This window comes from Bombina bombina, chromosome 3 (assembly GCF_027579735.1).
Source record: "Bombina bombina isolate aBomBom1 chromosome 3, aBomBom1.pri, whole genome shotgun sequence".
In the NCBI taxonomy this organism is placed as follows: Eukaryota; Metazoa; Chordata; class Amphibia; order Anura; family Bombinatoridae; genus Bombina; species Bombina bombina.
The window spans coordinates 958,750,433-958,778,291 of NC_069501.1; the positions used below are offsets into that span (position 1 = coordinate 958,750,433).

Genomic DNA, 27,859 nt, shown 5'->3' on the forward strand with positions numbered 1-27,859 from the left:
CCCACAGCGCCTATTCCCTCCCTTTTCTTGTGCCCTCTGGAATGCTCGCTCTGCCTGTAACAAACTTACAAATGTTCACGACCTGTTTGTTTCCAACGCTTTCAACCTTTTAGCAATTACTGAAACCTGGCTATCTTCCTCTGACACTGTTTCCATTGCAGCTCTAACACATGGTGGTCTTCACTTTAGCCACACACCTAGGCCAGGTGAGAGACACAGTGGCGGTGTTGGCCTCTTACTCTCCCCCTCCTGCTCCTATCAGTATCTATCTCCATTTCCATCTCTCTCCTTTTCGTCCTTTGAAGTCCACTGCATTCGCCTGTTATCCCCCCTCTCTCTCTCTGAGTGGCAGTTACCCATCGCCCCCCTGGACCAACCTCCCAATTACTTGAAAACTTTGCTGCCTGGCTTCCTTACTCTCTACAAATACACCTACTCTAATTCTGGGGGACTGCAACATCCCCATTGACAACCCACCTGCCCCTGCTGCCTCTAAACTTCTCTCACCCACAAACTCCTTCGGCCTTTCACAATACACCCTATTCCCTACCCACCGCGATGGATACAATATTGATCTAGTATTCTCCTATCTCTGCTCTCTCCCAGATGTTGACTGTCGCCCATTTCCCATCTCAGACCACCATCTGCTCACCTTTTATCTTAATATACAGGCTGAACCCCTTCTCCTACAGGCTCTCAGCGGCTCTGTGACACTGTCCTCTGCTGGATTTACTCTTATCTCTCTAACAGATCCTTCTCCGTCTCTTTTGCTGGTGGCTCCTCCTCTCCATTGCCTCTGGCTGTTGGAGTACCTCAAGGCTCTGTCCTGGGTCCTCTACTCTTCTCTATTTACACTTCTTCACTGGGTAAACTTATCAACAGCTATGGCTTCAACTACCCCCTCTATGCTGATGACACCCAGATCTACATTTCCACCCCTGCACTCTCTCCTCCTGTCAATTCTCACATCAGTAACTGCTTATCTGGCATTTCCTCCTGGATGGCCTCTCACCACATAAAAATAAACATGGCCAAGACCAAACTACTTCTAATCCCCCCTCTAACTCTACTACAGTTTCTAATTTTTCCATCACTGTTGGTGGCAGCACTATCTCGCCATCACCCAAAGTCCGCTGCCTCGGAGTCACACTTGACACAAATCTGTCCTTCATTCCCCACATCCAACTGCAACCACCTACGCAATATCTCCAAAATTCGTCCATTTCTGAGTGATGAAACTACCAAACTGCTTATCCACTCCCTGGTAATTTCCCGACTTGACTACTGCAATAACTTGCTAACTGGCCTCCCTCCCCTTCAATCTATCCTAAATGCATCTGCCAGGCTAATCCACCTCTCTCGACGCTCCGTTTCTGCTGCACCTCTCTGTGAGTCCCTTCAGTGACTCCCCATTCACAGCAGAATTAAATTCAAAATTCTCACCCTGACCTACAAAGCCCTCACCAATGCTGCCCCACCCTACCTGTCCTCACTCATCAACAAATATACTCCAGCCCGTCCCCTAAGATCCAACAATGACCTGCTCCTTGCGTCCTCTACCATCACCTCCTCTCATGCTAGACTACAGGACTTCTCTCCTGCGGCACCAACCCTCTGGAACGCACTTCCTCAAGCAGTCAGACTCTCCCCTAACCTCTCCTCCTTTAAAAGTTCCCTAAAGACCTTTTAGTTCAGGGAAGCCTATGACCCGACTCATTAACAAATTAACTTCACTAACCCAACAGTTGCCCTCATCTCCCCACTAATATCATTCCCACCTTTGCAGTCCCCACCTCCTGTTTCCCCTCCTCCTACCCATCTAGATTGTAAGTTCCCATGGGAATAGGGCCCTAAAATCCCCCTGTATCTGTCTGTAAAATTTTGTCTTTTATTGTATTGTTTCTCCGTTGTACTTCTATCCTTGTACCCATGGCAGCGCTGCGGAATCTGTTGGCGCTTTATAAATAAATTATAATAATAATAATATTATTATTATTATTATTATATGTATAATACAAAGGTGAAGCTATAAAAACAATATTGAAAAAGAGAAAATATTTTCTTCCACTTGAAATTACAATAGTACTTTTCAGCATGAACATCTGCTCAAAGCTATATTTAGTTTCCAAAAAGAGGAAGTACAAAAGGCTACAAACTCTTTAATTACCTTCTCGTTTTGGACAAGTTGTTTTCGAATAGCAAGGTCTCTTCTAGAACAAAGTGCTTTACAACAAGGTCCAAGGTTACTGAGCAAACCAGCTCTCTCCTGTTTCCGAAGCAATGCAGCCATATTTAATGCACCTAGTTCATGTTCAAACAAAGTATCTGCACCTAAAGAGGGATCAGATATAACAGAGATCATCACAGAAATTAGTTATATTCCTATACCTTACATATACCCTATACATAAAATGTTCCCATTACTTTCTACATTATAGTAAAGAAGAGTAAGGTTGAGAAATGTAGCATTTTTCTATTAAAGAAACTAAGTTATATTCTAAGATATATGCACCTTAGAATGCATAGCACTCCATCTAGCGTGTAAAGAATGGATTACACATTTGTAAACCTTCAAAAACAGGAATACTGCAAATTTAAATGGATAACTTTTAAATAAAGGAACATTAACCCCTTAATGACCACAGCACTTTTCAATTTTCTGTCCGTTTGGGACCAAGGCTATTTTTACATTTTTGCGGTGTTTGTGTTTAGCTGTAATTTTCCTCTTATTCATTTACTGTACCCAAACATATTATATACCGTTTTGCTCACCATTAAATGGACTTTCTAAAGATACTATTATTTTTATCATATCTTATAATTTACTATTAAAAAAAATATGAGGGGAAAAAACACACTTTTTCTAACTTTGACACACAAAATCTGTTACACATTTACAACCACCAAAAAAAACACATGCTAAATAGTTTCTAAATTTTGTCTAGAGTTTAGAAATACCAAATGTTTACATGTGCTTTGCTTTTTTTGCAAGTTAAAGGACAATAAATACAAGTAGCACTTTGCCATTTCTAAACCACTTTTTCTTTTTCAAAATTCGCGCTAGTTAAATTGGGACACTGATATCTTTCAGGAATCCCTGAATATCCCCAGACATGTAAATATTTTTTTTAGAAGACATCTCAAAGTATTGATCTATGCCCATTTTGGTATATTTCATGCCACCATATATTTTTTTTTTTCAAAACTTTAGGTTTGTCCCTGAAATTATTTACAAACAACTTGTGCAATTATGGCACACATGGTTGTAAATGCTTCCCTGGGATCCCCTTTGTTCAGAAATAGCAGACATATATGGAGGGGTTAATTAGGTAGCTTGTATGGAGCTTGCAGAGTTAATTTTAGCTTTAGTGTAGAGATCAGCCTCCCACCTGACACATCCCCCCCCTTGATCCCTCCCAAACAGCACTCTTCCCTCCCACACCCCACAATTGTCCCGCCATCTTAAGAACGAAGAAAGTCTGCCAGTACTAAAATAAAAGGTATGGTTTTTTTTTAAAGTATATCTACATATGCTGGTGTGTAGGATCCCCCCCCCTTAGCCGACAACCTCCCTGATACCCCCCCCCCCAAAAAAAAAAGCTCTCTAACCCTCCCCCTCTAACTTATTAGGAGCCATCTTGGGTACTGGCAGTACCCAGTTTACAAAAAAAGATTATTTTTTTTTATTTTACTTTTTTTTCTGTAGTGTAGCTTCCCCCCCCTCCCAGATCATTTAAATACATTTTAAATACATTTTATTTTTTATTTCAAACCCCCCTCTCTCCCACTTTTGAGATTTCAGATACAATTTTCCGTAGTATAGCGGTTCCCACCTGCTCCCCCCCCCCCCGTGCACGCCCCCGACGATCCCGCCCCCCTCTTGCTGCAACATACCATCGATGGCCGCCCACCCGCCTCACACATCAGCTCCCACTCACCAACAATTGCGGCCATCGATGGCCGGTGCAGAGAGGGCCACAGAGTGGCTCTCTCTGCATCGTATGGGGAAAAAGTGTTATTGCATGATGCCTCGATATCGAGGCATCACTGCAATAACCGGAAAGAGGCTGGAAGCGATCAGGATCGCTTCCACAACTTTCCAATACCGACGACGTACACCCTCAGACATTAACTGTATGTTTTTTGAGGACGTACGTAGTCGGTCATTAAGGGGTTAAACAAAATTAGAAGCTGTATGGAACTGGAGCTTCATATAAAAATGCAATGAATAAAAGGGACAGTAAAGTAAAAAACATAATTTATGCTTACCTGATAAATTTATTTCTCTTGTAGTGTATCCAGTCCACGGATCATCCATTACTTGTGGGATATTCTCCTTCCCAACAGGAAGTTGCAAGAGGATCACCCACAGCAGAGCTGCTATATAGCTCCTCCCCTAACTGTCATATCCAGTCATTCGACCGAAAACAAACAGAGAAAGGAGAAACCATAGGGTGCAGTGGTGACTGTAGTTTAATTAAAATTTAGACCTGACTTAAAAGGACAGGGCGGGCCGTGGACTGGATACACTACAAGAGAAATAAATTTATCAGGTAAGCATAAATTATGTTTTCTCTTGTTAAGTGTATCCAGTCCACGGATCATCCATTACTTGTGGGATACCAATACCAAAGCTAAAGTACACAGATGATGGGAGGGACAAGGCAGGATTAAGCGGAAGGAACCACTGCCTGAAGAACCTTTCTCCCAAACACAGCCTCCGAAGAAGCAAAGTATCAAATTTGTAAAATTTTGAAAAAGTGTGAAGCGAAGACCAAGTCACAGCCTTGCAAATCTGTTCAACAGAGGCCTCATTTTTGAAGGCCCAGGTGGAAGCCACAGCTCTAGTAGAATGAGCTGTAATCCTTTCAGGGGGCTGCTGTCCAGCAGTCTCATAGGCTAGGCGTATTAAGCTCCGAAGCCAAAAGGAAAGAGAGGTTGCCGAAGCTTTTTGACCTCTCCTCTGTCCAGAGTAAACGACAAACAGGAAAGATGTTTGACGAAAATCCATAGTAGCTTGTAAGTAAAACTTCAAGGCACGGACTACGTCCAGATTATGTAAAAGACGTTCCTTCTTTGAAGAAGGATTATGGCACAACGATGGAACAACAATCTCTTGATTGATATTCTTGTTAGAAACCACCTTAGGTAAAAATCCAGGTTTGGTACGCAGAACTACCTTATCTGCATGAAAAATCAGATAAGGAGAATCACATTGTAAGGCAGATAGCTTAGAGACTCTCCGAGCCGAGGAAATAGCCATCAAAAACAGAACTTTCCAAGATAAAAGTTTAATATCAATGGAATGAAGGGGTTCAAACGGAACTCCTTGAAGAACCTTAAGAACCAAGTTTAAGCTCCACGGGGGAGCAACAGGTTTAAACACAGGCTTAATTCTAACCAAAGCCTGGCAAAATGCCTGGACGTCGGGAACCTCTGCCAGATGCTTGTGCAAAAGAATAGACAGAGCAGAAATCTGTCCCTTTAAGGAACTAGCTGATAATTCTTTGTCCAAGCCCTCTTGGAGAAAAGACAATATTCTAGGAATCCTAACCTTACTCCATGAGTAATTCTTGGATTCACACCAATAAAGATATTTACTCCATATCTTGTGGTAGATTTTCCTGGTAGCAGGCTTTCGTGCCTGTATTAAAGTATCAATGACTGACTCGGAGAAGCCACGCTTTGATAGAATCAAGCGTTCAATCTCCATGCAGTCAGTCTCAGAGAAATTAGATTTGGATGATTGAAAGAACCTTGTATCAGAAGGTCCTGTCTTAGAGGCAGAGTCCATGGTGGAAAGGATGACATGTCCACTAGGTCTGCATACCAAGTCCTGCGTGGCCACGCAGGTGCTATCAGAATCACTGATGCTCTCTCCTGTTTGATTTTGGCAATCAGTCGAGGGAGCAGAGGAAACGGTGGAAACACATAAGCCAGGTTGAAGAACCAAGGCGCTGCTAGAGCATCTATCAGCGTCGCTTCTGGGTCCCTGGACATGGATCCGTAACAAGGAAGCTTTGCGTTCTGGCGAGACGCCATGAGATCCAACTCTGGTCTGCCCCAACGATGAATCAACTGAGCAAACACCTCCGGATGGAGTTCCCACTCCCCCGGATGGAAAGTCTGATGACTTAGAAAATCCGCCTTCCAGTTCTCCACGCCTGGGATAAGGATTGCCGACAGGTGGCAAGAGTGGTACTCTGCCCAGCGAATTATTTTTGAGACTTCTAACATCGCTAGGGAACTCCTGGTTCCCCCTTGATGGTTGATGTAAGCCACAGTCGTGATGTTGACCGACTGAAATCTGATGAACCTCAGTGTTGCTAACTGAGGCCAAGCCAGAAGAGCATTGAATATCGCTCTTAACTCCAGAATATTTATTGGAAGGAGTTTCTCCTCCTGAGTCCACGATCCCTGTGCCTTCAGGGAATTCCAGACTGCACCCCAACCTAGAAGGCTGGCATCTGTTGTTACAATTGTCCAATCTGGCCTGCGAAAGGTCATACCCTTGGACAGGTATACCCGAGACAACCACCAGAGAAGAGAATCTCTGGTCTCTTGATCCAGATTTAGCAGAGGGGACAAATCTGTGTAATCCCCATTCCACTGACTCAGCATGCATAATTGCAGCGGTCTGAGATGAAGGCGCACAAATGGCACTATGTCCATTGCCGCTACCATTAAGCCGATTACCTCCATACACTGAGCTACCGAAGGGCGCGGAATGGAGTGAAGAACACGGCAAGCATTTAGAAGTTTTGATAACCTGGACTCCGTCAGGTAAATTTTCATTTCTACAGAATCTATCAGAGTCCCTAAGAAGGAGACTCTTGTGAGTGGGGATAGAGAACTCTTTTCCTCGTTCACTTTCCACCCGTGCAACCTCAGAAATGCCAGAACTATCTCTGTATGAAACTTGGCAACTTGAAAGCTTGACGCCTGTATCAGGATGTCGTCTAGATACGGAGCCACCGCTATGCCTCGCGGTCTTAGAACCGCCAGAAGTGAGCCCAGAACCTTTGTAAAGATTCTCGGGGCTGTAGCCAACCCGAAGGGAAGAGCTACCAATTGGTAATGCCTGTCTAGAAAGGCAAACCTTAGAAACCGATGATCTTTGTGAATCGGTATGTGAAGGTAGGCATCCTTTAAGTCCACTGTGGTCATGTACTGACCTTCTTGGATCATGGGTAGGATGGTCCGAATAGTTTCCATTTTGAAAGATGGAACTCTGAGGAATTTGTTTAAGATCTTTAAATCCAAAATTGGTCTGAAGGTTCCCTCTTTTTTGGGAACCACAAACAGATTCGAATAAAAACCCTGTCCTTGTTCCGTCCGCGGAACTGGATGGATCACTCCCATAACTAGGAGGTCTTGCACACAGCGTAGGAATGCCTCTTTCTTTATCTGATTTGCAGATAGCCTTGAAAGATGAAATCTCCCTTGTAGAGGGGAAGCTTTGAAGTCCAGAAGATATCCCTGAGATATGATCTCCAACGCCCAGGGATCCTGAACATCTCTTGCCCACGCCTGGGCGAAGAGAGAAAGTCTGCCCCCTACTAGATCCGTCGCCGGATAGGGGGGCCGTTCCTTCATGCTGTCTTAGAGGCAGCTTCTCCTATGGGGCTCCACCATGGCTTTCAAACATAATGAACAAGTAGTTTCCTCTGTGTCAGACATGTTTAAACAGACTAGCAATGAGACTAGCAAGCTTGGAAAACACTTTAAACAAGTTTACAAGCAATATAAAAACATAATTTATGCTTACCTGATAAATTTATTTCTCCTCTTGTAGTGTGTTCAGTCCACGGGTCATCCATTACTTATAGAATATATTCTCTCCCCAACAGGAAATTGCAAGAGGATCACCCAATCAGAGCTGCTACATAGCTCCTCCCCTCCCATGTCATATTCAGTCATTCGACCAAAACAAGACGAGAAAGGAGGAACCATAGGGTGCAGTGGTGACTGAAGTATTAAATAAAATTTAGATCTGCCTTAAAAAGACAGGGAGGGCCGTGGACTGAACACACTACAAGAGAAATAAATTTATCAGGTAAGCATAAATTATGTTTTCTCTTGTTAAGTGTGTTCAGTCCACGGGTCATCCATTACTTATGGGATACCAATACCAAAGCCAAGTACACGGATGATGGGAGGGACAAGGCAGGCACTTAAACGGAAGGAACCACTGCCTGTAGAACCTTTCTCCCAAAAACAGCCTCCGAAGAAGCAAAAGTGTCAAATTTGTAAAATTTTGAAAAAGTGTGAAGCAAAGACCAAGTCGCAGCCTTGCAAATCTGTTCAACAGAAGCCTCATTCTTAAAGGCCCAGGTGGAAGCCACAGCTCTAGTGGAATGAGCTGTAATTCTTTCAGGGGGCTGCTGTCCAGCAGTCTCATAGGCTAAACGTATTATGCTACGAAGCCAAAAGGAGAGAGAGGTTGCCGAAGCTTTTTGACCTCTCCTCTGTCCAGAGTAAACGACAAACAGGGAAGAAGTTTGACGAAAATCTTTAGTTGCCTGTAAATAGAATTTCAGGGCACGGACTACATCCAGATTATGCAAAAGTCGTTCCTTCCTTGAAGAAGGATTAGGACATAATGACGGAACAACAATCTCCTGATTGATATTTCTGTTAGAGACTACCTTAGGTAAAAACCCAGGTTTAGTACGCAGAACTACATTGTCTGAATGAAAAATCAGATAAGGAGAATCACAGTGTAAGGCAGACAATTCAGAGACTCTTCGAGCCGAGGAAATAGCCATCAAAAATAGAACTTTCCAAGATAAAAGTTTAATATCAACAGAATGAAGGGGTTCAAACGGAACTCCTTGAAGAACTTTAAGAACCAAGTTTAAGCTCCACGGAGGAGCAACAGTTTTAAACACAGGCTTAATCCTAGCTAACGCTTGACAAAAAGCCTGGATGTCTGGAACTTCTGCCAGACGCTTATGCAAAAGAATAGACAAAGCAGAAATCTGTCCCTTTAAAGAACTAGCTGATAAGCCTTTTTCCAAACCCTCTTGGAGAAAAGACAATATCCTTGGAATCCTAACCTTACTCCACAAGTAACTCTTGGATTCGCACCAATACAGGTATTTACGCCATATCTTATGGTAGATTTTTCTGGTAACAGGCTTTCGTGCCTGTATGAAAGTATCAATAACTGACTCGGAGAAACCACGCTTTGATAGGATCAAGCGTTCAATCTCCACGCAGTCAGTCTCAGAGAAATTAGATTTGGATGATTGAAAGGACCTTGTATTAGAAGGTCTTTCCTCAAAAGGTAGAGTCCATGGAGGACAAGACGACATGACCACTAGGTCTGAATACCAGGTCCTGCATGGCCACGCAGGCGCTATCAGGATCACCGATGCTCTCTCCTGTTTGATCTTGGCAATCAGTCGAGGGAGCAGAGGAAACGGTGGAAACACATAAGCCATGCTGAAGAACCAAGGAGCTGCTAGAGCATCTATCAGCTTCGCTCCCGGGTCCCTGGACCTGGAACCGTAAAGAGGAAGTTTGGCATTCTGGCGAGACGCAATGAGATCCAGATCTGGTTTGCCCCAACGATGGACCAGTTGAGCAAATACCTCCGGATGGAGTTCCCACTCCCCCGGATGAAAAGTCTGACGACTTAGAAAGTCCGCCTCCCAGTTCTCCACTCCTGGGATGTGGATCTCTGACAAGTGGCAAGAGTGAGACTCTGCCCAGCGAATTATCTTTGAGACTTCCAACATCGCTAGGGAACTCTTGGTTCCCCCTTGATGGTTGATATAAGCCACAGTCGTGATGGTGTCCGACTGAAATCTGATGAACCTCAGTGTTGCTAGCTGAGGCCAAGCTAGAAGAGCGTTGAATATTGCCCTTAGCTCCAGAATATTTATTGGGAGGAGTTTCTCCTCCTGAGTCCAGGATCCCTGAGCCATCAGGGAATTCCAGACTGCGCCCCAGCCTAGGAAAGGGCATCTGTTGTTACAATCGTCCAATCTGGCCTGCGAAAGGTCATGCCCCTGGACAGATGGACCCGAGATAACCACCAGAGAAGAGAATCTCTGGTCTCTTGATCCAGATTTAGTAGAGGGGACAAATCTGAGTAATCCCCATTCCACTGATTTAGCATGCATAATTGCAGCTGTCTGAGATGCAGGCGCGCAAATGGCACTATGTCCATTGCCGCTACCATTAAGCCGATAACTTCCATGCACTGAGCCACTGACGGGCGTGGAATGGAATGAAGGACTCGGCAAGCATTTAAGAGTTTTGATAACCTGGCCTCCGTCAGGTAAATTTTCATTTTTACAGAATCTATCAGAGTCCCTAGGAAGGAGACTCTTGTGAGAGGTGATAGAGAACTCTTTTCCACGTTCACCTTCCACCCATGCGATCTTAGAAATGCCAGAACTATCTCTGTATGAGACTTGGCAATTTGCAAGCTTGTCGCCTGTATCAGGATGTCGTCTAGATACGGAGCCACCGCTATGCCTCGCGGTCGTAGAACCGCCAGAAGAGAGCCCAGCACCTTTGTAAAGATTCTCGGGGCCGTAGCCAACCCGAAGGGAAGAGCTACAAACTGGTAATGCCTGTCTAGGAAGGCAAATCTTAGGAACCGATGATGATATTTGTGAATCGGTATGTGAAGGTAGGCATCCTTTAAATCCACCGTGGTCATGTACTGACCCTCTTGGATCATGGGTAGGATAGTCCGAATAGTTTCCATTTTGAATGATGGAATTTGTTTAAAATCTTTAGGTCCAAAATTGGCCTGAAGGTACCCTCTTTCTTGGGAACCACGAACAGATTTGAATAAAATCCCTGTCCTTGTTCCGTTCGCGGAACTGGGTGGATCACTCCCATTACTAGGAGGTCTTGTACACAACATAGGAATGCCTCTTTCTTTATTTGGTTTTCTGATAACCTTGAAAGATGAAATCTCCCTAGAGGAGGAGAAGCCTTGAAGTCCAGAAGATATCCCTGAGATATGATCTCCAACGCCCAGGGATCCTGGACATCTCTTGCCCACGCCTGGGCGAAGAGAGAAAGTCTGCCCCCCCACTAGATCCGTTTCCGGATAGGGGGCCATCCCTTCATGCTGTCTTAGGGGCAGCAGCAGGTTTTCTGGCCTGCTTGCCCTTGTTCCAGGACTGGTTAGTTTTCCAGGCCTGTCTGTAACGAGCAACGGTTCCTTCCTGTTTTGGGGCGGAGGAAGTTGACGTTGCTCCTGCCTTGAAGTTTCGAAAGGCACGAAAATTAGACTGTTTGGCCTTTGATATGGCCTTATCCTGAGGAAGGGTATGACCCTTACCTCCCGTAATGTCAGCGATAATTTCTTTCAAGCCGGGCCCGAATAAGGTTTGCCCCTTGAAAGGAATATTAAGTAATTTAGATTTAGAAGTCACATCAGCTGACCAGGATTTAAGCCATAACGCTCTGCGCGCTTGAATGGCAAAACCGGAATTCTTAGCCGTTAGTTTAGCATCAGAAACAAATGCATTAGCTAGCTTAAGTGCTTTAAGCTTGTCCATAATTTCATCCAATGGAGCTGAGTGAATGGCCTCTTCTAGAGACTCAAACCAAAATGCCGCAGCAGCAGTGACAGGTGCAATGCATGCAAGGGGCTGTAAGATAAAACCTTGTTGAACAAACATTTTCTTAAGGTAACCTTCCAATTTTTTATCCATTGGATCTGAAAAAGCACAACTATCCTCCACCGGGATAGTGGTACGCTTGGCTAAAGTAGAAACTGCTCCCTCCACCTTAGGGACCGTCTGCCATAAGTCCCGTGTAGTGGCGTCTATTGGAAACATTTTTCTAAATATAGGAGGTGGGGAAAAGGGCACACCAGGTCTATCCCACTCCTTGCTAATAATTTCTGTAAGCCTTTTAGGTATAGGAAAAACGTCGGTACACACCGGTACTGCATAGTATCTATCCAGCCTACATAATTTCTCTGGAATCGCAACTGTGTTACAGTCATTCAGAGCCGCTAAAACCTCCCCTAGCAATACACGGAGGTTCTCAAGCTTAAATTTAAAATTAGAGATCTCTGAATCCGGTTTCCCTGGATCAGATCCGTCACCTACAGAATGAAGCTCTCCGTCCTCATGTTCTGCAAACTGTGACACAGTATCGAACATGGCTCTTGTAGCACCAGCGCGCTCTATTCTTACCCCAGAGCAATCGTGCTTGCCTCTTAATTCTGGCAATTTAGATAATACTTCTGTCAGGGTATTATTCATAATATTAGCCATGTCCTGTAAGGTGATTTGTATGGCCGTCCCTGATGCACTTGGCGCCACAATATCATGCGCCTCCTGAGCGGGAGGCGAAGGTACTGACACGTGAGGAGAGTTAGTCGGCATAACTTCCCCCTCGTTGTCTGGTGATAATTCCTTTATAGATAAAGACTGACCTTTATTATTTAAAGTGAAATCAATACATTTAGTACACATGTTTCTGTGGGGCTCCACAGTGGCCTTTAAACATAGTGAACAAACAGATTCATCTGTGTCAGACATGTTTAAACAGACTAGCAATAAGACTAGCAGACTTGGAAAACACTGTAAATAATTTTTCAAGTAATAAAGAAAAACGCTACTGTGCCTTTAAGAAGCACAGAAAACTGTCACAGTTGAAATAACAATGAACCAAATCAGTTATAGCAAACAAATTTTCACAGTAAATGTATTAAGTTAGCAGAGCATTGCGCCCACTTGCAAATGGATGATTAACCCCTTAAAACCCAAACGGTTTTTATAAGCAAAAAAAAAAAAAGTTTATTAATACAGTCAAAAAACCACTGTCACAGGTCTGCTGTGACTGATTACCTCCCTCAAAATGACTTATGAAGTCCCTTAAGCTGTCTGGAGACAACCCGGGTCCAGCAGAAGGAAGCAGGAAGACAGAGCCTGAATTTTTTACTGTGTCAAAAGAGCGCTAAAATAGGCCCCTCCTACTCAATATTACAATATTGGGAGTGTCAGTTAACTGTTTCTATGCCATGTGGAAAAATTTTATGCCCCAACAAGTTTTATCACCAATGTACCTCACAAAACGAATAAACATGCCAGTAAAATCGTTTTAAACATCCCTTTTTTAATGAGCTTGTATCTCTATTGATAAGCCTGATACCAGTCTTCCTACTGCATTTAAGGCTTATAACATCACTTCAGTATTAATAGCATTTTCTCAGTCAAATTCCATTCCTTAGAAAATTACTTTACTGTATATATTTAAATCAGCCTGTTAACAGTCGCTCTCACTGTATTAAAGGCTTTTACTTACATTACATCGGTATCAGCAGTATTTTCTTAGTCAATTCTATTCCATAGAAAAATAATTTACTGCACATACCTTGTTTGCAGGGTTCCCTGCACGCCATTCCCTTCTGAAAGTTACCTCACTCCTCAGAATATGCGAGAACAGCCAGTGGATCTTAGTTACTGCCGCTAAGATCATAGAAAACGCAGGCAGATTCTTCTTCCAAATACTGCCTGAGAATAAACAACACACTCCGGTGTCATTTTAAAATAAACTTTTGACTGAAGTATAAAAACACCACAGAACCTCTCACAACGTCCTATCTTTTCAGTTGCAAGAGAATGACTGAATATGACATGTGAGGGGAGGAGCTATGTAGCAGCTCTGATTGGGTGATCCTCTTGCAATTTCCTGTTGGGGAGAGAATATATTCCATAAGTAATGGATGACCCGTGGACTGAACACACTTAACAAGAGAAAAACGTTACTGCACCTTTAAGAAACACAAATTGTCAAAATTTGAAATAACAGTGAAAAAAGGCAGTTACACTAACGAAATGTTTACAGTGTATGTAACAAGTTAGCAGAGCATTGCACCCACTTGCAAATGGATGATTAACCCCTTAATACCCAAAACAGAATAATAAAAGACAAACCCTTTTTTTTTTTTTTTTCAAACAGTCACAACAACTGCCACAGCTCTTCTGTGGCTTTTTACCTCCCTCAAAAACGACTTTGAAGCCTTTTGAGCCCTCCAGAGATGTCCTGGATCAAGCAGGAAGAAGCTGGATGTCTGTGTCAGTAATTTTAGCTGCACAGAAAAGCACTAAAATAGGCCCTTCCCACTCATATTGCAACAGTGGAAAGCCTAAGGAAACTGTTTCTAGGCAAAATTCAAGCCAGCCATGTGGGAAAAAAACTAGGCCCCAATAAGATTTATCACCAAATACATATAAAAACGATTAAACATGCCAGCAAACGTTTTATATTACATTTTTATAAGAGTATGTATCTCTATTAATAAGCCTGATACCAGTCGCTATCACTGCATTTAAGGCTTTACTTACATTAGTTCGGTATCAGCAGCATTTTCTAGCAAATTCCATCCCTAGAAAAATATTAACTGCACATACCTTATTGCAGGAAAACCTGCACGCCATTCCCTCTCTGAAGTTACCTCACTCCTCAGAATATGTGAGAACAGCCATGGATCTTAGTTACTTCTGCTAAGATCATAGAAAACGCAGGCAGATTCTTCTTCTAAATACTGCCTGAGATAAACAGCACACTCCGGCACCATTTAAAAATAACAAACTTTTGATTGAAGAATAAACTAAGTATAAAACACCACACTCCTCTTACGACCTCCATCTTGGTTGAAGCTTGCAAGAGAATGACTGGATATGACAGTTAGGGGAGGAGCTATATAGCAGCTCTGCTGTGGGTGATCCTCTTGCATCTTCCTGTTGGGAAGGAGAATATCCCACAAGTAATGGATGATCCGTGGACTGGATACACTTAACAAGAGAAATTAAGTTTATATTTCAGATAGAGCATTTATAAATTTTGCTTAGTTCCCTAGGCATCCTTAATCAAAGGGTAATCCTAGGTGAGCTCAAGAGCATGCACACGTCTAACCATCTGGCGGCGGAGTTTACAACATTGTTAAACACTGCAGCAGTGTGTATGTAGCATTTTATTGATGCAGTGTTTGCAAATATGTATAACATTGATATTCAACATAGTTGCAAACACTGCTGCTAGATGGATAAGGGCACATGCACACTCCTAAAGTCACCTTTCAAATCCATTTAAGTTTAATTTTGACTTTACTGTCCCTTTAAGCTTTTTGTCAAAAGAACATATTGTAATTTTTTTACGGACTTTCCTGTCCCTTAGAAAAGAACCCCATTAATTCTCTCTCCCTATATAGATATATATATTCCGGTGAGTGCGGTTTCTGATTAAGCTTTGTATATGTGTATATATATATATATATATATATATATATCTGATGTCACAGGAGGGTGATGCTCCCCCTGTTTCTTTTTTCTATGTGTGATTTTACTACTGCTGCTGCTGTATGTGGATTTCTGTTTTTAAGTGGCGCTAATAATGGAACTTTTATTTTATCCTGACCTTGGAGTGCCGAGGCGTTCTTTGTTTCCTTATATATATATATATATTCTCTCTCTCTATATATCTATCTATATTCTTTCTCTCTCTCTCTATTTATTTAATATATAAATCTATATCTATCTCTATATATATATCTATATATTCTTTCTCTCTCTATTTATTTAATATATAAATATATATATATATATATATATATATATATATATATATATATATATATATATATATATATATATATATATATATATATATATATATATATATATACACACACATATATACAGTCGTATGCAAAAGTTTAGGCACCCCTGACAAATTCCATAATTTTCTTTTATAAATAATTGGGTGTTTGGATCAGCAATTTCATTTTGATTTATCAAATAACGGAAGGACACAGTAATATTTCAGTAATGAAATGAGGTTTATTGAATTAGCAGAAAATGTGCAATATGCATCAAAAACGAAATTAGACAGGTGCATACATTTGGGCACCCTTGTCATTTTGTTGATTTAAATATCTGTTACTACCTACCACTGATTAATTGGAACACACAATTAGTTTGGTGAGCCCATTAAGCCTTGAACTTCATAGACAGGTGCATCCAATCATGAGAAAAGGTATTTAAGGTGGCCAATTGCAAGTTGTTGTTCTCTTTGACTCTCCTCTGAAGAGTGGCAACATGGGGGCCTCAAAACAACTTTTAAATGTCCTGAAAACAAAGATTGTTCAACATTATGGTTTAGGGGAAGGCTACAAAAAGCTGTCGAGGAGATTTAAGCTGTCAGTGTCCACTGTGAGGAACAGTTCTTGTTAAGGCCAGAAGTAAAATATCGGAGAGACAAAGGATGGTGAGAACGGTCAAAAACAGCCCACAGACCACCTCCAAAAGACCTACAACATCATCTTGCTGCAGATGGTGTCACTGTGCATCATTCAACAATTCAGCGTATGGGAGATTGATGCGGAAAAAGCCTTTTCTGCACACACGCCACAAACAGAATCACTTAAGGTATGCAAATGCACATTTCGACAATCCAGCTTCAATTTGGAAGAAGGTGCTGTGGACTGATGAAACAAAGATTGAGTTATTTGGTCATAACAAGGGGCGTTACGCATGGCAGCAAAAGAACACTGTTACAAGACAAACACTTACTAGCTACAGCAAAATTTGGTGGATGTTCCATTATGCTGTGGGGCCAGTGCGCTTACTGGGAATCTTGTTAAAGTTGAGGGTCGCATGGATTCCACTCAATATCAGCAGATACTTGAGAATAATGTTGAGGAATCAGTCACAAAGTTGAAGTTACGCCGGAGCTGGATATTTCAACAAGACAATGACCAAAAAGACTGCTCAAAATCTACTCTGGCATTTATGCAGAGGAACAAGTACAATGTTCCTGAATATCATTGCAAATCTGTGGGGTGATTTGAAGCGGAGTGTCCATGCTCAGCAACCACCAAACCTAACTGAACTGGAGATGTTTTGCAAGGAGGAATGGTCCAAAATACCTTCATCCAGAATCCAGACACTCATTACAGGCTATAGGAAGCGTCTAGAGGTTGTTATTTCTGCTAAAGGAGGCTCTACTAAATATTGATGCAATATTTCTGTTGGGGTGCCCAAAATTTATGCACCTGTCTAATTTCGTTTTAATGCATATTGCACATTTTCTGTTAATCCAATAAACCTCATTTCACTACTGAAATATTACTGTGTCCTTCAGTTATTTGATAGATCAAAATGAAATTGCTGATCCAAACACCCAATTATTTATAAATTAAAATCATGGAAATTGTCAGGGGTGCCTAAACTTTTGCACACTACTGTACTGTATTAATACAGCACGCAGAGAAAGTCCAGCACTCACTTACAAGCTGTCAGCTAAGATGAAAAGCACTCTTCCATTTTTGCTTTTTTTTGTAAGTGAGTGCTGGACTTTCTCTGTGTGAGATATATATATATATATATATATATATATATATATATATATTCATACATACATACATAGAGAGATAGGCCTAATGACAGTCCAGCGCGGAAATACTAGGCAATTCTTCTCTGAACAAGAGAAACAACAACCCCAGACGATTGTTTCGGCCTTCTCTGGGCCTCGTCGGTGAGGTGCAGTTGCATCTCTATAAGGGCATGTGTGCAAGGAGTCGACGTCTGGTTTCCCCCATTACTCTTAGGGAGACCTAAGAGCAATTTGCATAAATATGAAAAGAGAGAGACACGCAATCTGCTGAGACAGAACAAAATTAAGAATAACTACCCATACATTTCTCTGTGAAAAGGTATAGCGTGCTAAAAGAATATGCACCCTGAGTGGCAATGAAAATGAACAGGCATGCTTTTGTTCTGTCTCAGCTGAGTGCGTCTCTCGCTTTTATACACTATCTCTTAGTTAATTAGTAACTAGAACATACACTATTTTAATCCACACTAAATCATAATTTATGTAAGAACTTACCTGATAAATTCATTTCTTTCATATTGGCAAGAGTCCATGAGCTAGTGACATATGGGATATACAATCCTACCAGAAGGGGCAAAGTTTCCCAAACCTCAAAATGCCTATAAATACACCCCTTCACCACACCCACAATTCAGTTTAACGAATAGCCAAGCAGTGGGGTGATAAAGAAAGGAGTAGAAAGCATCAACAAAGGAAATTTGGAAATAATTGTGCTTTATACAAAACATTATAACCACCATAAAAGGGTGGGCCTCATGGACTCTTGCCAATATGAAAGAAATGAATTTATCAGGTAAGTTCTTACATAAATTATGTTTTCTTTCATGTAATTGGCAAGAGTCCATGAGCTAGTGACATATGGGATATCAATACCCAAGATGAGTCTTCCAGTCAAGAGTCACTAGAGAGGGAGGGAGGGAGGGAATAAAAATAAAAACAGCCATATTCCGCTGAAAAAAATTAATCCACTACCCAAAAAAATAAGTTTATTTCATTTTTGAAAGAAAAAAACTTAAAACAAAAGCAGAAGAATCAAACTAAAACAGCTGCCTGAAGACCTTTTCTACCAAAAACTGCTTCCGAAGAAGCAAATACATCAAAACGGTTGAATTTAGTAAATGTATGTAAAGAGGACCAAGTTGCCGCTTTGCAAATCTGATCAACTGAAGCTTCATTTTTAAAAGGCCACGAAGTGGAGACTGATCTAGTAGAATGAGCTGTAATTCTCTGAGGCGGGGCCTGACCCGACTCCAAATAAGCTTGATGAATCAAAAGTTTCAACCAAGAAGCCAAGGAAATAGCAGAAGCCTTCTGACCTTTCCTAGGACCAGAAAATAAAACAAATAGACTGGAAGTCTTCCTGAAATCTTTAGTAGCTTCCACATAATATTTCAAAGCTCTTACCACATCCAAAGAATGTAAGGATCTTTCCAAAGAATTCTTAGGATTAGGACACAAGGAAGGGACAACAATTTCTCTATTAATGTTGTTAGAATTCACAACCTTAGGTAAAAATTGAAAAGAAGTCAACAAAACTGCCTTATCCTGATGAAAAATCAGAAAAGGAGACTCACAAGAAAGAGCAGATAGCTCAGAAACTCTTCTAGCAGAAGAGATAGCCAAAAGGAACAACACTTTCCAAGAAAGTAGTTTAATGTCCAAAGAATGCATAGGCTCAAATGGAGGAGCCTGTAAAGCCTTCAGAACCAAATTAAGACTCCAAGGAGGAGAAATTGATTTAATGACAGGCTTAATACGAACTAAAGCCTGTACAAAGCAGTGAATATCAGGAAGTATAGCAATCTTTCTGTTAAATAAAACACAAAGAGCGGAGATTTGACCTTTCAAGAACTTGCAGACAAACCCTTATCCAAACCATCCTGAAGGAACTGTAAAATTCTAGGAATTCTAAAAGAATGCCAGGAGAATTTATGAGAACACAATGAAATGTAAGTCTTCCAAACTCTATAATAAATCTTTCTAGAGACAGATTTATGAGCTTGTAACATAGTATTAATCACTGAGTCAGAGAAACCTCTATGACTTAGAACTAAGCGTTCAATTTCCATACCTTCAAATTTAATGATTTAAGATCCTGATGGAAAAACGGACCTTGAGATAGTAGGTCCGGCCATAACGGAAGTGGCCAAGGTGGGCAACTGGACATCCGAACCAGATCCGCATACCAAAACCTGTGTGGCCATGCTGGAGCCACCAGCAACACAAAAGACTGTTCCATAATGATTTTGGAGATCACTCTTGGAAGATAACTAGAGGCGGGAAGATGTAAGCAGGATGATAACACCAAGGAAGTGTCAGTGCATCCACTGCCTGAACATCCCTGAACCTGGACAGGTATCTGGGAAGTTTCTTGTTTAGATGAGAGGCCATGAGATCTATCTCTGGAAGACCCCACATCTGAACAATCTGAGAAAATACATCTGGATGGAGAGACCACTTGCCTGGATGTAAAGTCTGGCGGCTGAGATAATCCGCCTCCCAATTGTCTACACCTGGGATATGCACCGCAGAGATTAGACAGGAGCTGGATTCCGCCCAAGCAAGTATCCGAGATACTTCTTTCATAGCTTGGGGACTGTGAGTCCCACCCTGATGATTGACATAGGACACAGTTGTGATATTGTCTGTCTGAAAACAAATGAACGGTTCTCTCTTTAGCAGAGGCCAAAACTGAAGAGCCCTGAGAATTGCACGGAGTTCTAAAATATTTATTGGTAATCTCGCCTCTTGAGATTTCCAAAACCCCTTGTGCTGTCAGAGATCCCCAAACAGCTCCCCAACCTGAAAGACTAGCATCTGTTGAGATCACAGTCCAGGTTGGCCGAACAAAAGAAGCCCCTTGAACCAAACGATGGTGATCTATCCACCATGTCAGAGAGTGTCGTACATTGGGATTCAAGGATATTAATTGTGATATCTTTGTATAATCCCTGCACCATTGATTCAGCATGCAAAGCTGTATAGGTCTCATGTGAAAACGAGCAAAGGGGATCGCGTCCGATGCTGCAGTCATGAGACCTAAAACTTCCATGCACATAGCCACTGAAGGGAATGACTGAGACTGAAGGTGCCGGCATGCTGCGACCAATTTTAAACGTCTCTTGTCTGTTAGAGACAGAGTCATGGACACTGAATTTATCTGGAAGCCTAAAAAGGTGACCCTTGTCTGAGGAATCAAGAAACTTTTTGGTAAATTGATCCTCCAACCATGTTTCCGAAGAAACAACACTAGTTGATTCGTGTGGGATTCTGCAGTATGTAAAGACTGAGCTAGTACCAAGATATCGTCCAAATAAGGAAACACTGCAATACCCTGTTCTCTGATTACAGATAGAAGGGCACCCAGAACCTTTGAAAAGATTCTTGGAGCTGTTGCTAGGCCAAATGGAAGAGCAACAAATTGGTAATGCTTGTTTAGAAAAGAGAATCTCAGAAACTGATAGTGTTCTGGATGAATCGGAATATGAAGGTATGCATCCTGCAAGTCTATTGTGGACATATAATGTCCTTGCTGAACAAAAGGCAGAATAGTCCTTATAGTCACCATCTTGACTGAGCTGAGCTGGAATGAGGGCCGCACCTTCATGCAGACTTTGGTTTCCGAAATGGCTTGGATTTATTCCAATTTGAGGAAGGCTTCCAATTGGAAGCAGATTCCTTTGGAGAAGGATTGAGATTTTGTTCCTTATTCTGACGAAAGGAACGAAAACGGTTAGAAGCCTTAAATTTACCGTTAGGTTTTTTTATATCCTCAGGCAGAAAAACTCATTTTCCTCCAGTGATAGTTGAAATAATAGAATGCAACTGAGAACCAAATAAATTATTACCTTGGAAAGAAAGAGATAGTAATCTAGATTTAGATGTCATATCAGCATTCCAAGATTTAAGCCACAAAGCTCTTCTAGCTAATACAGCTAAAGACATGGATCTAACATTAATTTTGATAATATCAAAAATGGCATCACAAATAAAATGATTAGCATGTTGCAGTAAGCGAGTAATGCTAGATATGTCAGGATCCAATTCTCGTTGCGCTAAATTCTCCAACCAAAAAGTTGAGGCAGCCGCAACATCAGCCAAAGAAATAGCAGGTCTGAGAAGATGACCTGAAAATAAATAGGCCTTCCTTAGATAAGATTCAAGCTTCCTATCTAAAGGATCCTTTAAAGGAAGTACTATCTTCCATAGGAATAGTGGTATGTTTAGCAAGAGTAGAAATAGCCCCATCAACTTTGGGGATTTTTCCCCAAAACTCTATAGATATTGCTGGTAAAGGATACCATTTTTTAAACCTTGAAGAAGGAATAAAAGACGTACCTGGCTTATTCCATTCCCTAGAAATCATATCAGAAATAGCCTCAGGAATAGGAAAAACAGAATTTATGTTTACCTGATAAATTTCTTTCTCCAACGGTGTGTCCGGTCCACGGGATATTCTCTTCCCCTACAGGAAATGGCAAAGAGCTGTCCATATAGCTCCCCCTCTGGCTCCGCCCCCCAGTCATTCGACCGACGGTTAGGAGAAAAAGGAGAAACTATAGGGTGCCGTGGTGACTGTAGTGTATAAAGAAATTTTTCAAACCTGATTAAAACCAGGGCAGGCCGTGGACCGGACACACCGTTGGAGAAAGAAATTTATCAGGTAAACATAAATTCTGTTTTCTCCAACATTGGTGTGTCCAGTCCACGGCTTCATACTTACTTGTGGGAACCAATACCAAAGCTTTAGGACACGGATGAAGGGAGGGAGCAAACCAGGTTACCTAAACGGAAGGCACCACGGCTTGCAAAACCTTTCTCCCAAAAATAGCCTCCGAAGAAGCATAAGTATCGAATTTGTAAAATTTGGCAAAAGTATGCAGAGAAGACCAAGTCGCTGCCTTACAGATCTGATCAACAGAAGCCTCGTTCTTGAAAGCCCATGTGGAAGCCACAGCTCTAGTAGAATGAGCTGTAATTCGTTCAGGAGGCTGCCGTCCGGCAGTCTCATAAGCCAATCGGATGATGCTTTTCAGCCAAAAAGAAAGAGAGGTAGCAGTAGCTTTCTGCCCTCTCCTCTTACCAGAATACACAACAAACAAAGATGATGTCTGTCTGAAATCCTTTGTTGCTTCTAAATAGAACTTTAAAGCACGGACCTCATCTAGATTGTGTAACAAGCGTTCCTTCTTTGAAACTGGATTCAGACACAGAGAAGGAACAACAATTTCCTGGTTAATATTCCTGTTGGAAACGACCTTTGGAAGAAAACCAGGCTTGGTACGTAAAACTACCTTATCTGTATGGAATACCAGATAGGGAGATGTACACTGAAAAGCAGATAATTCAGAAACTCTTCTAGCAGAAGAAATAGCAACCAAAAACAGAACTTTCCAAGATAGTAACTTAATATCTATGGAATGCATGGGTTCAAACAGAACCCCCTGAAGAACTGAAAGAACTAAATTTAGACTCCAAGGAGGAGTCATGGGTCTGTAAACAGGCTTGATTCTAACTAACGCCTGTACATCTGGCACTGCTGCCAGACGTTTGTGTAACAAAACAGACAGAGCAGATATCTGTCCTTTTAAGGAACTAGCTGACAAACCTTTATCCAGACCTTCTTGGAGAAAGGAAAGTATCCTAGGAATTTAAATTTTACTCCAAGGGAATCCCTTGTATTCACACCAACGGATATATTTTTGCCATATCTTATGGTAAATCTTCCTAGTTACAGGTTTTCTGGCTTGAACCAGAGTATCTATGACTGTATCTGAAAACCCACGCTTAGATAGAATCAAGCGTTCAATTTCCAAGCAGTCAGTTGGAGAGAGACTAGATTTGGATGTTCGAACGGACCTTGTACTAGAAGATCCTGCCTCAAAGGTAGCTTCCATGGTGGAGCCAATGACATATTCACCAGGTCTGCATACCAAGTCCTGCTTGGCCACGCAGGGGCTATTAGAATCACTGAGGCCTGCTCCTGTTTGATCCTGGCTACAAGCCTGGGAAGGAGAGGGAACGTTGGAAAAACATAAGCTAGGTTGAACGACCAAGGCGCCAGTAATGCATCCACCAGTGTCGCCTTGGGATCCCTGGATCTGGACCCGTATCGAAGAACCTTTGCGTTCTGGCGAGACGCCATCAGATCCATATCTGGAATGCCCCATAGTTGAGTTAACTGGGCAAAAACCTCCGGGTGGAGTTCCCACTCCCCCGGATGAAAAGTCTGACGACTCAAATAATCTGCCTCCCAGTTGTCCACTCCTGGGATGTGAATTGCAGATAGGTGGCAGGAGTGATCCTCTGCCCATTTGATGATCTTGGATACCTCTCTCATCGCTAAGGAACTCTTTGTTCTCCCCTGATGATTGATGTACGCTACAGTCCTCATGTTGTCCGACTGGAACCTTATGAATTTGGCCTTTGCTAGGTGAGGCCACGCCAGGAGCGCATTAAATATCGCTCTCAGTTCTAAAATGTTTATCGGAAGAAGAGACTCTTCTCGAGACCATAGACCTTGAGCTTTCAGAGAGTCCCAGACCGCACCCCAGCCTAAGAGACTGGCGTCGGTCGTGACAATGACCCATTCTGGTCTGCGGAAACTCATTCCCTGAGACAGGTGATCGTGAGACAACCACCAGCGGAGAGAATCCCTGGTTACCTGGTCTACTTGAATCTGGGGAGACAAGTCTGCATAGTCCCCATTCCACTGATTGAGCATTCACAGTTGTAATGGTCTTAGATGTCCATTGCTGCAACCATCAATCCTACTACTTCCATGCACTGAGCTATGGAAGGCTGAAGAATAGAGTGAAGAACTTGACAAGCGTTTAGAAGCTTTGACTTTCTGACCTCTGTCAGGAAGATCTTCATTTCTAAAGAATCTATTATTGTTCCCAAAAAGGGAACTCTTGTTGACGGAGACAGGGAACTCTTTTCTACGTTCACCTTCCACCCGTGAGATCTGAGAAAGGCTAGAACAATGTCTGTATGAGCCTTTGCTTTGGAAAGAGACGATGCTTGGATTAGAATGTTGTCTAGGTAAGGTGCTACAGCAATGCCCCTCGGTCGTAGAACCGATAGAAGGGACCCTAGCACCTTTGTGAAGATTCTGGGAGCAGTGGCTAAACCGAACGGAAGAGCCACGAACTGGTAATGTTTGTCCATGAAGGCGAACCTCAGGAAATGATAATGATCTTTGTGGATAGGAATATGCAGGTACGCATCCTTTAAATCCACGGTAGTCATATATTGACCCTCCTGGATTGTTGGTAAAATTGTCCGAATGGTTTCCATTTTGAATAATGGAACTCTGAGGAATTTGTTTAGAATTTTTAGATCCAGAATTGGCCTGAAAGTTCCCTCTTTTTTGGGAACTACAAACAGGTTTGAGTAAAAACCCAGACCTTGTTCCACTGTTGGAACTGGGTTTATCACTCCCATTTTTAATAGGTCTCCTACGCAATGTAAGAATGCCTGTCTCTTTATCTGGTCTGAAGATACGCGAGACATGTGGAACCTTCCCCTTGGAGGAAGTTACTTGAACTCTAGAAGATACCCCTGAGAGACTATTTCTAGTGCCCAGAGATCCTGAACGTCTCTTGCCCAAGCCTGAGCGAAGAGAGAAAGTCTGCCCCCTACTAGATCCGGTCCCAGATCGGGGGCTACCCCTTCATGCTGTCTTGGTAGCAGCAGCAGGCTTTTTGGCCTGTTTACCCTTGTTCCAGCCTTGCAATGGTTTCCATGCTGGCTTAGGCTGGGAAGAGTTGCCTTCTTGTCTGGAGGCCGCAGAGTTAGGATTCGGTCCGTTCCTGAAATTGCGAAAGGAACGAAAATTAGATTTGTTCTTAGCCTTGAAAGGCCTATCCTGTGGGAGGGCATGTCCCTTTCCACCAGTAATGTCTGAAATAATCTCTTTCAATTCCGGCCCGAAAAGGGTCTTACCCTTGAAAGGAATATTAAGCAATTTATTCTTGGACGACACATCCGCCGACCAGGATTTTACCCAAAGCGCTCTGCGCGCCACTATTGCAAACCCTGAATTTTTCGCCGCTAAATTAGCCAATTGGAAAGCGGCATCCAAAATAAAAGAATTAGCCAACTTTAGTGCGTGAATTCTGTCCATGACTTCATCATATGGAGTCTCTTTTTGGAGCGAATTTTCTAGTTCCTCGAACCAAAAATATGCTGCCGAGGTGACAGGAATAATGCACGAGATTGGTTGAAGCAGGAAACCTTGCTGAACAAATATCTTTTTTAGCAATCCTTCCAATTTTTTAACCATAGGATCTTTAAAAGCGCAACTGTCCTCAATAGGAATAGTTGTGCGCTTAGCTAACGTTGACACTGCCCCCTCAACCTTAGGAACCGTTTGCCATGCTTCCCTTCTGGGGTCAACAATGGGGAACATTTTCTTGAATATAGGAGGTGGAACAAAAGGTATACCTGGCTTTTCCCACTCCTTAGTCACTATATCCGCCACCCGCTTGGGTATCGGAAAGGCATCAGCGTGCACTGGGACCTCTAAGAATTTGTCCATCTTGCACAATTTCTCTGGAATTACCAAAGAATCACAGTCATCAAGAGTAGTTAGGACCTCCTTAAGCAGGGCGCGGAGATGTTCTAACTTAAATTTAAATGTTATGACATCAGTGTATGCCTGCTGAGAAACTTTTCCTGAATCAGAAATTTCCCCCTCACACAGGCCCTCCCTCACTGCCAATTCAGATTGATGTGAGGGTATAACTGATAAATTGTCCTCAGCGCCAACCTGCTCATCTTCTGTATTTAAAACTGAGCTGTCACGCTTTCTAGGGCAGGATGGCAGTTTGGATAACAGATTTGCTATAGAATTATCCATTACTGCTGTTAACTGTTGCATAGTAACAAGCATTGGCGCGGTAGATGTACTAGGTATCGCCTGCGCGGGCAAAACTGGTGTTGACACAGAAGGAGAGGATGAGGAACTATCCCCACTACCTTCATTAGAAGAATCATCTTGGGCAATCTTATTCAATGTGGCAGTAGTGTCCATATTTTGTTTGGACGCTATAACACAATTTGCACAAACATTAATTGGGGGAACCACCTTGGCTTTCATACACACAGAACATAAGCCATCTGAAGGTATAGACATGTTAGACAGAATTTGGCAGGCTAATAATGCAATAAAAGCGTTTTTAAAGAAAAGCGTTAATGTCCCTTTAAATAATAAACAGGCACACTTTATTTCTGATATATTGAAAAACAATGAAGGCAATGTCCGATTTTTACAAAATTTTTACCCCAGAGTCCTAATGCCCTAATTTGTTCAATTAGACAATTTTAGTACACTACAATCACAGCCACAGCCTTGCTGCGGCTTTTTACCTTCCCTGAGAGTTATTCAGCAATGAAATAAACCTTCCAGAGTCCGTTTTAGTATGCCACAGGACCCCTCACATGAAGCTGCATGCACTGCCATGGAAGTAAACTGCGCAATTGAGGCGCGAAAACGGGGCCTCCTTCCTCTGCATACCATAGTGAAGGGGCCTTCCTGACTGAAATAGCCGTCTAATTCAAAGCCAGGCGAAAAAAACGTTCCCAAAAGTGCTTTTAAGTGCACAAAACACTCTAAATGCCATTAAAATATGAAATAAAAATCGATTTAGCCCACAATAGTGTCAACCAGTGTATAGCCCATTTGTAAGCCTTAATCTGTTATGAGTCTAAGAAAATGGCTTACTTACCCCTTAAGGGAAAACTGACAGTCTTCTACCATTAACATGTCTTGTTAGAAATATGACTGATCATACCTTGAGCAGAAAAGTCTGCAAACTGTTCCCCCCAACTGAAGTTCTCTGGGCTCAACAGTCCTGCGTGGGAACAGCAATTGATTTTAGTTACTGCTGCTAAAATCATACTCCTCTTTAAACAGAACTCTTCATCCTTTTCTGTTTTAGAATAAATAGTACAAACCGGCACTATTTTAAAATAACAAACTCTTGATAGAAGAATAAAAAACTACAACTAACACCACATACTCTTTACCATCCCCGTGGAGATGCTACTTGTTCAGAGCGGCAAAGAGAAGGACTGGGGGAGCGGAGCCAGAGGGGGAGCTATATGGACAGCTCTTGCTGGGTGCTCTCTTTGCCATTTCCTGTAGGGGAAGAGAATATCCCACAAGTAAGGATGAAGCCGTGGACCGGACACACCAATTTTGGAGAAAACCCCTGGGGAAACCACAGGAGGTTTAAAAACAGCATTTAAACGTTTATTAGACTGAACGTCAATAGGACTGGTTACCTCAATATCCAAAGTAATTAACACTTCTTTTAATAAAGAACGCATATACTGTATTTTAAATAAATAAGTAGATTTGTCAGTGTCAATGTCGGAGGAAGGATCTTCTGAATCAGATAGATTCTCATCAGAAGAGGATAAATTATTATGTTGCTGGTCATTTGAAAATTCATCAGCTAAATGAGAAGTTTTA

The 27,859-nt window shown here is 42.1% G+C and overlaps 1 protein-coding gene across 1 annotated transcript in view; it reads right to left on the reverse strand.

Annotated features, from left to right (window-relative positions):
• The window catches only part of ZC3H13 (zinc finger CCCH-type containing 13), a gene marked incomplete in the record, with an annotated part of 366,958 nt that overhangs the window by 33,214 nt on the left and 305,885 nt on the right, over positions 1–27,859 (reverse strand). The window contains 1 exon segment of the mRNA XM_053708001.1: positions 2,168–2,331. Within this exon segment, the coding sequence (XP_053563976.1) occupies positions 2,168–2,331 (164 nt within the window).